At 42.0% G+C, this 12,442-nt stretch overlaps 1 protein-coding gene across 1 annotated transcript in view; it reads right to left on the bottom strand.

Moving 5' to 3' along the window:
- NSMCE2 (NSE2 (MMS21) homolog, SMC5-SMC6 complex SUMO ligase) overlaps nt 1-12,442 on the bottom strand; it is a gene marked incomplete at both ends in the record, with an annotated part of 124,141 nt that overhangs the window by 92,002 nt on the left and 19,697 nt on the right. Inside the window, one exon of the mRNA XM_079533841.1 lies at nt 7,089-7,195. Coding sequence (XP_079389967.1) covers nt 7,089-7,195 — 107 coding nt within the window. The remainder of the gene's footprint in view (nt 1-7,088; nt 7,196-12,442) is intronic.

The raw sequence follows: 12,442 nt of genomic DNA on the forward strand, positions 1-12,442 counted from the left end.
AAATGTCACCACAGAGAAGTCAAACATACAGATGTTCATGCACAAGGGCTTCCAGGGTTAAGACTCCAAAAAGCAGGGCATGTTTTTATGCTTGTTACGAGACACTACTGAAGATGTGCTGTATAACCCACATAAATCAAAGAACACTACTCCTACTGCTTTATATACTGCTTACTAGACAAGTATTTCTACTGCGGCTTATTAAATGTGGACTCTCAGCGTAATATTGTAATGAACTATACACATGAATTACCAACTCTTGGGAAATAAAAAATCGGCTTCTATCAAATGCTTAGCCCAACACATAGAGAGAGACACAAAAGGTAAAGCAAATATTAAAAAGTAAACACTAGGAATGTGTTGAAATGCATGTTTGTCCCAGTTTCTGCAGGAATTAAGTACACAGCTACAATAGGGCAATACTGTCTGAACCGCTGTTCGGAGACTACAAGCACTGCGCTACTGATTATAAAACTACATCAAAGGAATTGCAAAGAATAAACTTTAAAATGATAAAGAATTCCAAAGCCATGAAGTGCCAGGATTAAGTGTGTCTGCAAAAGATTTATTAAGCCTTATGGCATTATACCTATGCAGAGTATGTGACAACTACAGTCACATACTGTTTCCTTCTTGTTGGCCTGTCCGAGTCATGAGAAGGATTTGGCACAATGCTCTTAGTTTCTTCTATAAACGTCTATAAGCTTCCATAAGATAGACTGAAATGGCTTCCTTAGTAGATAGCAAGTCAACAAGCAGCAGCAAAGAACAATTTTAATTAGCGTCCAGTGTACCAAAATAATGGCCATCCAGTGTTATAAAAGATTTCGTAAGAAATTTGAAAGAAATTCCCCAGCATCTATTTGCTTGATGGGAGAAAAGCATTTTTCACCAGAGGATTGACCTGTTGCTGCCGATGGTGCAGTTCAGTATACTACAAGTGAACTTCAAGACAGATTCATTGGCTTCTACAATGACAGTCAGAATAAACATAGAGAAGGACTGCACGAGCTCTTTTTACTTTTCCTACCAGCCCAAAGAAGATTTCTCCATTTCAGTAAAGCTTTTTCAATGGGATCAGACTTCAGAGACATCTTTCTCAGCAGCATTTGTGCAGCAGAGGACTTTTTGGACGAAATCAGCAACTCAAAATTGTCAGGACAAGCATATAATATTTGTGAATTAAGAAACATTGATGCACTGCATGTTTCAAACAGCACAAATGCTCTGAAGCCAGCTGGAATAGTAAAGGTCACAGTTACAGATACAGACATCACCTGTGGCATTTGCCCTAAAATGTGCTGTCATCATGACAGTGCAGCAAGAAGAAAAAGAAAAGCAAGGTGCTCATTAAGAAAGCATCGGTGTCAAACCAGGCTGCTTCTTGAGCCTCTGTCAAATCCAGAGAGGCCCTAGGAAGTTTAGTGTCAAAAACAGTCTCAGTGGCAGCACTTCAGTGGCTATCACATGGCTGAGCACTGTGCAGTGCATTAGAGTCCTGAATTAACTTATATATATCTGTATCTATATATATGAGGGTTTCATAGTCATCCTCTTACTTAGCCCTACAGAAGACAAAGCAACAATGTGATGCCCAGCCTGTTAATAGGCAGCTGGTGTCACTGATGATACTTTCAAATCTCTATCATTTCGCTCAGACTAGAGAGGACTGCCCTAGTCATTAGAAAATTATGTCCTAAGAGTCCTAATCAGAATTCTTCTGAACAGTTTCTGTGTCAAACAAAGCCCATGGACTTTCCCATATAGTACAGTTTTACGTAAGATTCTTTCCTTTTCTACACATGTACTTAAATCAATTAGAAGCTGCTTCTCAGAACGAAGACGGCCTGCATCACTGAAGGCAATTAAAGCTCTGCAGGATTAAAACCCATACGCTCTGGGCCATATAGACCACAGATCCCTATACAAAGTGATCTGCTCTACAATACAGACAAAGTGAGCAAGCATCTCCTCCATTCCCTGCAATGAAGTTACTGCTCTAAAAGGGAACTATTACCAAAAATACAAAATAAATGTTAAGAGTTGAGAGTACTTCCTGCCTATTTTGTAGAGACAAAACACTGCTTGTCTTTGTCAAGGGAAGACTGAACACTTGAAAAAACATAACATCACATAGGGCTGAATGGAGATCCAGACTTCAACTCTTGTGCAAGATTCACACCTATGCAAGCTGTATGCTCCCTTACAGACAAAAGCCAGGAAAACAAAAACACAAAAAACAACATGTTTAATTCAGTTCCTATGTTCAAACCATAGCCATCCTTGATTAACAAACTGAGCTCAAGTGCTCACATTGGTTTCCATGAAGGGCAATCAAAGCAAAGATGACATACATCAGCAGCCGCTGACAGGCTGATATATATGACACTGACCTAAAACAGCATGGGAAAGCTGTGAAAGAAGGGATAAAACCAAAGCATCAACAAAGCTTCTAATATCCTCCTCCTTTTCTTCCCGTAACTTAATACCACAGCTTTCTGAGTGTTCTTTCAGTCAGCCACTTAGTGATCTCTCTACACGAATTCGAGACTTCCCAAGCCCACACCCTCTACCCTCCTATCTTTCTCTTCCTGTTCTCAGCCATTCCTTAAGTATGACCCTTAAAATTTTTCTTAAACACATCTCTTATGTTTTCCTTCCACATCACTCAGGTTTAGATTTCAAATGTGCACTGAGATTTAGCAAAAGGAAAATACAATACAAGCAAGACAAATGCTTGTTTGGCAAAGCAGAAACTTATTATAAGAAGAACTAAGTCAACCTTGCTAGCAATGCCACCACCAAACTCAATGCTCCTCTCCTTTGCAGAAGGCAAAAAAATGCCAGATTCTCTTTTCCTGCCAAATTTAACGATGATGATGATGAGAAATGGGAGTGTAGAAGAAAAGAGAGGCAGGAATAATGCTACATTAGGAGAACTAGTTAAGTCTTCCCTGTTTTCTAGACAGATCTAGAATATCTTGTGATTCACTTAGAGAAATCGGGGAAGTTCAGAAAATTTACCCCAGCTCTTGCAGCCCCTCAAAGAGTCAAATGCTTGAAAAGAAGAGTGAGCAGTGGGAGCCCGCAGCCAACACCCTTTCTAACCCAGAAAGCAACGAGGGAGCAGGCACAATATGCTGGCACTGAGCACCTGGGAGCTCTCCCAGGGTAGGGAACGCTTGAGATGGCTAAGTCAGCCTGGGTCCCAATCACTCTGGTGCACTCCCACACATAAAGCAGTCAGCAAGACATACTCCAGCCCCATCCGTCTTTCTCTTGCTGCTGTTGCTACATGAAAAATATGAGTACTGTCCTGACTATGCTTGGAAAGGACCCAAACGTTAGGTAACTTTTTAAAAATATATTTGTTAAAACTCAAAAAGGCAGCAGCAGTAGGAGTCCAATCATTCCACAGGTACAAGAAAATCCAGTGGCACAGGGAGTTTCCACAGACCAAGGGTTTCCCACAGCCTATTGTTGGAAACACTGCGATTCAATTGCTCATTTCTTACTCAGCGGGCTGCTGATTCAACCAGAAGATGCTGATATGTTTCACCTTCTGCATTCTACCGACTGCAGTACAAACCAACAAAAACTCAGCTTTCAAGAACATGCAGCCATATCCCCATTTGTCATTTACATGACATACTTCTTTTGTGCAGTATCTGCTTGACAGTCAATTAAACATATGCATAATGAAATAATAAATCTGGGATTTTAACTGATGCTGTCTCCTTACCTTTCTAACTTGCAGTTGGACATGGACTACAAGCAGGCGATTAGAAGGTAAAACAATATAACCCACTTCCAGATTCACAGCTGCCTGAAGAAAGTACAGATCTGATAAAATGACAGCAGCCAAACTCACAGAGTGATTAGATAAAGCACGTTTTCCAGTTTGAGACAAATAATGTTAAGGCAGTATACAAAAAGCAGTCAGGTTATGAAACCCAATGACCCGCTGCAGCTTCCCGCAGAATGCCCTCAGGCAAGGAGTTCAGATGGCACCAGGGAGCAAGCCAGCAGAGGCTATTTTAAACCGAACCCTTTCTACACTACCTCCAGGTGCTGCCCTAAATTCAGCAACAGTATCTTTGTTTCCCAAAAGTAAATTTGAAATTGGTTTCTGACAGCTAACTGGAAATAACTGTACAGTTCTGAAGGCATTGCATACAGCTGTCCTCCAGCACAAAGCACAGGCTTTTACTATTTAGAGAACAATTCCTACATTTGTTCTACTTCATATATATTGTTTTACATTATACACATTTGTTTCTCTTTACACTCAAAAGGTTTGCTCAGTGTACTGCCAGTGGAAAGCACAGAAAATTCCCAGTGAAGTAGCGCCCACAGATAGGAGAAGTGTGGCTAGAGGCTGAGATCAACCCTCACTGGCTTTATAATCCACACAGACCCTTACATGTGCTAAATGTCTTGGAGCTGCACATTTGAAGTCTTAGGAATGAACAAACAGGACAGGAGCTTGTTTTAGCAAGCAAGGATCTCTGACACAATATAAATGAACCAAATGAGGGAGGAATAAAAGAAAAAAGAAAAAAAAGAAAATCAGCCTTCCAGGATTTTTATTTATTTATTTTTACAAGAGTGCAATTTGATGCATGACATAAAAGTCATGCGTGTATCATTGACCTACATGGCCCACATTACTGCTGCTTCAGCAAGCATTTCAGCCCATGCATAACTTGAAGACTGTGAGCAAATGCGTGTCAAGTAAGCAGGGTTTGAGCACTTTGCTAGTTAAGGGACAGGTCTTTATACTCCTCATCTTTATAATCCTAACATGAGATTACTGAAAATTCTTACTATAGTGTTTCAACAACAACACATCAATTAGCTAACAGTTTACAATTAAAATATAAACCTACCATGTTTCAGTTATACACCATTAATCTCTCATGATGTGAGGACTATGCTATGTTTTATTAGGAAAGCTTTAAGAATCATTAATACTTCCAATAAAAGGGAACAGTTCTTAACTGTCCCATTCCTAAGAATTATAGGCTAGGAGGACTGCAGCTATGGTGACGCACGTTGAAATACATATTTAAAGGCTACATGAGTAAAGGCATACAGTGAGTATGCTGTTCAACATTTGCTGATGTAGACACAATTTCCAGCTCCTTTTGAACATGTAATATTTGATTATTTGAATGGTTATTTTTCAGCCAAGCATCTGACTCAGGATGCTTAAAACTTAAAAGAAAACCTTCCTACAAAAGAAAATATTCAGCCATTTCTCAGAACAGAACTAGTGCAAGGCTGCATAGCTTTTCTCTCCTCCTTTCGTTTTAAAAAGAGCAAGAAAACTAACAAACAAACAACATGACATGCTCCAATGCCTTAATGCTTTGAAGCACAAATTTCTTGAAGGGAAATTAGGGACATGCTTCTGCTTCCTCCAGAGAAGTCCCTGTAGAATTGATACCCGAGCGTCTATTAGCAGAATCAAAATGGGTTACTTTGAAAGATGAGTTCTCCAAGCATTGAGATAGGATAGGGTATGGTAGGGGTAGATTAGAACAGTTCAGTTGGAAGGGTCATTCAGAGCTCCTCCAACACAACAATGTGACCACTTCAGAGCTAACCAAAACTCAAAGCATACTACTGTGGGCAGTATCCCAATGCCTCCTGAACACTGACAGCCACGGAGGATCAACCACCGTGCTAGGAAGCCCATTCTGGTACCTGACTGTACACACAGCACAAAAACTTTTCCTAATGTCCAGTTTAAACTTCCCCTCATGAATCACAGAATCATTAAGGTTGGAAAAGACCACTAACATCACCTAGTATAACTATCAGCCCATCATTACCATGCCACTAAACCACGTCCCTCAGTGCTACATCTACACGGTTGTTGAACACCCCCAGAGACTTCCCTGGGCAGTACATTTCAATGCTTCACCACTCATTCTGAGAAGAAACATTCAACATGAACATCCTCTGGTGCAACTTGAGGCCTTTCCTGCTTGTCCCACCACTGTCACCTGGGAGAAGAGGCTGAGACTCACCTCGCCAGGGGAACCAAAGCTGAACACTCAAGGTGCACCTCACCAGCACAGAGGTTCCCTCCCTGCTCCTGCTGGCCACACTATTGCTGATACAAGCCAGGATGCTGTTGGCCCCCCAGGCACACTGCTGGCCCACGTGCAGCCAGCTGTCAACCAGCGCTCTCAAATCCTTTCCAGCCACTCTGCCACAGGACCGTGGCATTGCCTGGGGTTGTAGTGACCGAAGCGCAGGACCTGGCACTAGAGCTTGCTGAGCTTCATCCAGTTGGCCTGGTCCCATCGATCCAGCCTATGCAGGTCCCTCTGCGGGGCCTTCCTGCCCTCAGGCATCAGGCAGAAGTGAAACGCACTCTCTCTGCATACGTGGATCTGCCTCTGTACCTGCGCTGCCGTGGCCATGGCGCCCCCTTGCGGCTGCGGCGAGCGGAGGCGGCGGGCTCGGGCCTCCTCTGGGCCGCGGCATCCGCTGATGAGCGCAGCTCGCTGGAGAGGAGCTTGCGCAAGCACCGCTGGGTTCATAGCACCTCTTGTGCAACTGCCGTGCACTGAGCTGGAAACCACTGAAAATACTGACATGCTTCGGCTCTTGCAAAAATGAGGGTTCAGGCGGCAAACTGGGAGAACAATTAACAAGCTCGCCCTTACTAAGCATCTGCAAACCCACGTGGGCCAAAAGACTGTGGAAACCAGGCATCGTCAGTCCCTCTGCTGCCACAGCCGCTTAGTAGTCCCTGAAATGGGCCACCTCCCTCACTGTGCCACCTCCATCTTCCTCACAGCATGGAGCTGCCACCACTAGAGCCATGGCAGCACCCACAGCCACGCTGAGTGCCGCAGCGCTGCTCCCCCTGTGCTGTCCTTGCTGCAGTAGTGTGGAAAGCAGCAGCACACAGATGTGTCATTAGGGGTGAACAGCTAGACTGCTGACCTCAGTATTTTATACTGTTCAAGGGCCTATTTTTCCCGCTATAGCACTTTGATGTAGCATTTGTATCAGGACAATACTTAAATAAGGATATAGTTTAGTAACCTTTACAGAAGTTGATAGTTTACCTGATCTACCGTTTCTTCAAACGCTCTCATGTAATGATTAAGCTGTCTGTCCAATGCAGCATACTCTAACATGACATTTTCCATACTTCTAACATCCTCTTCATCATCTGCAAAACAAAGCATGTTGCACATGGATGATCAGCTGTACACATTTCAGGAGGCATTTTTTCTTTACAGATGGTGCTGTTAATGCCACAAGGCACAGCAGGTGTTTCTAAGCTCCTCCAACACATACTTCTTTCCTATTTTGCAACCGTAAACCTTGACATTTCTTGGGTAACTTGAACAAACAGCTTACTCAGAAGGACACTTCCCTGGTTTCATGTGAACCAGAGAGAGTGTGTGTAATTTCAGCTACCAACACCTAGTCATTAGGCAATCAGGATATTTTCTGCAAAAGTTGTATTTCATGACTCATCACATTGCTTCAGAAAAATTCACAAGAAACTTAGATGCCCTTTCAGTGTGGTATAGTCCACAGCTATAGCTAGACCCTATTGTCCCCAATAAACACAGCTAACATGAAATCAAAATTGAGACAGCATTTTATAAGCCAAGCCATAAGGGAAAACTGAGTAACACCGGTGAATCAGACAGTAACATTTTAATTGCGAGGGAAAAATCAATGAACACAGAGAACATGTGCTTAGCAATTCTCATCCACTTCTATTCTCTTCTTTATTGTTCCTATTGTCACTCCTTTCATCTCGAACTACACCACTGCTTTCCCATTCTGACGCTGCTATGCATCTCCTCAGCTGGACAAAGACTCACTGCAGGTGCCACGGGCACAGCACTGCCTTCTGACACAGGTGATGCCAGCAGCAGAGGACAAACAGCCACAAGCCCCTAACCTGTTCAGGAAATTAACTACATTTCTGCCTTCAGGAATTAGGATATATAAATTTCTAATTCTCCTGCCCCCATTTATTCCTATCTGCACTTTCCAGGTATAAAGCAAACCATGAGAAGCAGCTGGAAGCTGCGATAGAGCCCACAGTCCTCATGCAGCATTAGGAAAAGCCATTTAGTGGAGAATTCTCCTTTACGAGCAGATTAAGAGCCAATCAGCACTGTTATTTTTAGGAAGAAAATCACAGTATAGCTCTTTAAATTTTGTGCATGTGTGTGCAAATAAAGGAAGATCATTTCCTATTGAAAAGGAAATGAGAAAGGCAAGCTAGTGCCTTTCTCAAGTTGCTAACTGCATTTGCATGTTGGAGCACAAAAATCTCTCAGAGCACAAAGCTAAGACAAAGCACTGTCCTCGGCCATCCCAGCTTAGCTGCAACACTCAGGGCTAGGAACTGCATGCACACTGTATGAAACAGTGATGGATCCCAGAGATGGCAGGAAGAGTGTTAAGATACACTTACCCAAAAAAGTTATATAATAAGCCGTACTATTTTGTGAACATGGCAATTACAGTTACGATGTTTCCCTTAATTATATATAAACTTGGTACATATCCATTTTCCATTAAGTAGGTAAATGGATAACACAGACAGAATTTTGGCATCCGTGCAACATTTCCCTCTCCCCTCTCCCTTCCCTCCCACTCAACTTCCATATCCTATCTGGTAACTGTATTCAGGCTCTTTTTCCTTCCTGCTAGGATGCATATGAAGTGTCTCCTTCAAGGCTGACATAAATGGCACTCCATGAATCACAGGAAAGGTCTGTGCAGCAAGTAACTGTCATTCTCCTCCCATGGCCAAAATGAATCATATCCATGACATAAAGAAACTACAGTGGCCTAAATCATTTTCTTAGGGGAAGAAAAGTGCATTGTTAAACACCAAGAGTATAATAAAGCCGTCTCTCCTAAGCTCAAATAGTTTTAGACAAAGAATAATAACACTTCAATTGATCTTACTGCATTTGAGAAATGCATTAAAATAAAGCACAAAGAGATGGAACACAGCTCAGGCAAGAGGGACGTTATCTGCAAAGACATTCTACTCTACGTTCTTTATGTCCTGACGGTTCTGCTCATCTGCCAGCCTGCTTTAAGTCTCAGTGATGTTCACAGTCATCTCCATGCTCTTGATCTTTCATGCATATGAAGGTACATATGTTATATGTACTGTGAAAACTCTGAATGCTTCTGTCAGTAACACATGCTAACAGCTTGCCCTTGAAGGTACTACATATGGACAGGTGAGTCTGATGAACTGTATATACGTCAGTGATGTCCATCCCCTACTTCTGATCTTTGACAGATACTGGAGAACGTTTTCTACCTGCAGATCAAGCAATAGCTCTGGTTATTGAGAGCTAGGAGGAAGTCTCCCACCTTGCTGCCAGCTACTCATGTGGCCAGCTCCCGAAGGAGATTTAAAAGAAAACTTACATTACAGGTTGTTCTGTTTGACTTTAGAAAACAGCTGCAACCCTATACTAGACACTGCAGTTACCCTATGCACACAGCTTCTCTGCTCCTAGCTCACTCCCCTGGTGAGCTAACATCTCTTTGGCACCCTGGTAAGAAGCTAACGCAGAACAGACCTTACATATATCTGATGAGAAGCTGTGGGTTTCTTTATGAGGATGCAAGGTTTTACAGTTCACCATGGCAGGAATCCCAGCACGTTCAATGTTTCTTTATGACAGATACTGCCATAGATCAGTCAGAACACCCCAGCTGACTTGGCCTTAACAGGAAATAAGAAATTAGGAAAGATTTCACTATCTATCCTGATTACCACCCCCACAACTCACTGTCCTGAATTCCACCAATCCTTTAACACAACTAATGCACTATAAGCACTATAAGAAGAAGAAGAATCAAACTTTAGTGTTGATATTAGGTTCTGAAAGATTCAGATGGCATTGCACACTGCTCACTCTGCAAGCCCCCCTGCTACTTTTGTTTCAGTTGTCAGGAGGGCAGTGGAGATTCCTGGCAAAGAGACTCAAGGCACGTTCCTTCTTCCATCAGACAGGGACAGCGTTATCTGCTGAGCACCCTCCAGCCAGACTCCAGCTGCAAAGCCAGCTAGCTCTCCAAAGCACTCAGACCTCTCACTCCACAAGCCAGCCCAGTTCAACATCAAACTCAAATGCTCTGCAAGTGCTGGAACAGGGCCACTGTGTTATCTAATCAAACTTTATTCTAATCTTGTTTCTAATTTATATCTAAGGAATGCATTCTAAACTCTCTGCATATACTTATAGCTACTGCCACAACATACCATCAAAGTTGCAGACTGTAGTTAAATCTCCTTGCTATCTAGGCTAAACACGTTGAGTTCAGTACGCATTTCTCTACAAGTGCTTACCCTCACCGCCCAGAGATTACACATTTTGCAATATTACATCTTTTACTCACAGAAAGCCCAGTTCAAAGCTGTAACTTTTATTTTTCAAAGGCCCATATGCATCACATTAAAATTAGCTGGCTGAATATCCACATCTCACAATTATGAATTTAAGTGCATGTGACTTCATGAACTCTTCTTATAATGGAAAGAGGGCTATTAAGCTGAAAAGTCTCCCTGAAAATTGGGTAACAAAACGTAAAGACCAGCAAGAGTTCCATTTCTCTTTCCTAGTAAGAGATCAAACTGGTTATGCTCAGGTGCCTCACTGCTGATTCAAACTGTAATCAATCAGGGCAGTTACACACTATGAACTCAAGGTGCTGAAACAGAAGTTACAATAACAGGGTAGTCAAGTCAGGACTATTTTTACACTTCCTATATTAACGCTTGCCTAAAATGACAATATTTCACCCCAAACTTACACCCGAATTCATATTTATTGTTCATTTTATTTCCAGGTATGCATCCACAACTTAGCAAAATTGCTAAAGATTTTTCACAGCTATCAATTTTTTGTGCAAATGCTACTAACAACATAATTATTTTCTGGTTTATGGTACAAGAGCTGTCCTACAGCCAATGCATACCAATTCAAATAATCATTCTTTTCCAAGCAGACTATACAAAATGCAAAACAGAATACCATGAAATTATAGGACGGCTCCAAGCCTCAAAATATAGCAGTACTTAAAATGAATAGCTAGGGACATATAGAATGAATTAATGGCAGAATCAACATTCATCTCTTTATGCTATTGGCTAACAAAAACCAAAGCTGTCACTTTTAAACAAAACAGATGGAACAGAATTGCCAAGTCACAGCCTGGGCCAATGGTTGAGCACCAGGTGAGAAGGTGTAGCTAAGCCAGGCAGCAGGTGCAAACAAAGCACCTGAGTAACCAGAAGGGTTGGTGCCTGGATCCAAATCTCCTCACCTTCATTTAAGGGTTAGCAACTGAGGAAGCAGCAACTCTCTGGGTAGAGATCATGCTCCTCTTGAGCTATCACTGGTAGGGGTTTTCCTTCTTTGTGACTTGCTATTGCTCCATAGTGCCTGTATTCCATTAGAAGGAACCATCATTGCCTTTTTTTTGCCATATAGCAAGACACTGTGAATTCTATCTCTTGCACTTCATATTAGGCTCTTTTTAATTTTAAGGCTATGCAGTGTTTTTACCATCAGGCTCTGCCACTGTACAAGGCAAAGGAAGAATGGTAAACCATTGCCTGTAGATTTCAGACTTTTAAAACATACATAACACAGACATCTGTCACTTGAGCCAACAATGATAGCAATAGTCTTCATGTGCACCAGCAGCAAGAAGAAGCACACGCTTTGCCAGTAGGCTTCAAGTAACTGCTGACAGCAGAGGAATACAGGCTCTAGAGCTTCGTGATTTAGTTCCATCTTCTGGAGGAGAATGTGCATGCTCAATTCAGGATACAGCTAAGCATTTTTGTTGTTGTTTTAGCAACTATTTCATTTTCAAAACAGAAAAGTGCAAAGACACTCCCTGCCCCTGCTCCCCTCACTCTTGTATCTAGTTGATAACTCATTTTGGATAATACATCTGGAAAAAAAGAAATCAACCAACCTACACTTTGTGAACCTTTCTAAACAGATGCACAAAATGCTTGGAGAAGACAGTAGACAGACGTGCCCCTACTTTCTAGATCCTATGCAGGAGACCACAGTCATAATTCTCTCCTCTGTCTGTACGTTCTCGAATCCTGCCTTGGTATTCCAGACCACATAGACCAACAGGAACTTAAACAAGAGGCTGTTTCTACAGCACTGTGGGTGATTCTTCAATTTTTCCCCTCCAGGTACATAGACCTCAGAAAACTCTCACTGAAGATTTCTACTCTAAGCCTCACCCCTCTAACCTGTAACATATTTTATTTATTAATACAGAAAAATGGTACTGAAAATGGAAACAACAACAACAACAACAACAAAACCAACACAGAATTTAGAAGCAAGACACAAGAACAGCAAAAGGCCAGAGAAAACTAATTTAATCTCCTGAA

The sequence above is a fragment of the Tetrao urogallus genome (genome assembly GCF_951394365.1).
Source record: "Tetrao urogallus genome assembly, chromosome: 3".
Classification (NCBI taxonomy): domain Eukaryota; kingdom Metazoa; phylum Chordata; class Aves; order Galliformes; family Phasianidae; genus Tetrao; species Tetrao urogallus.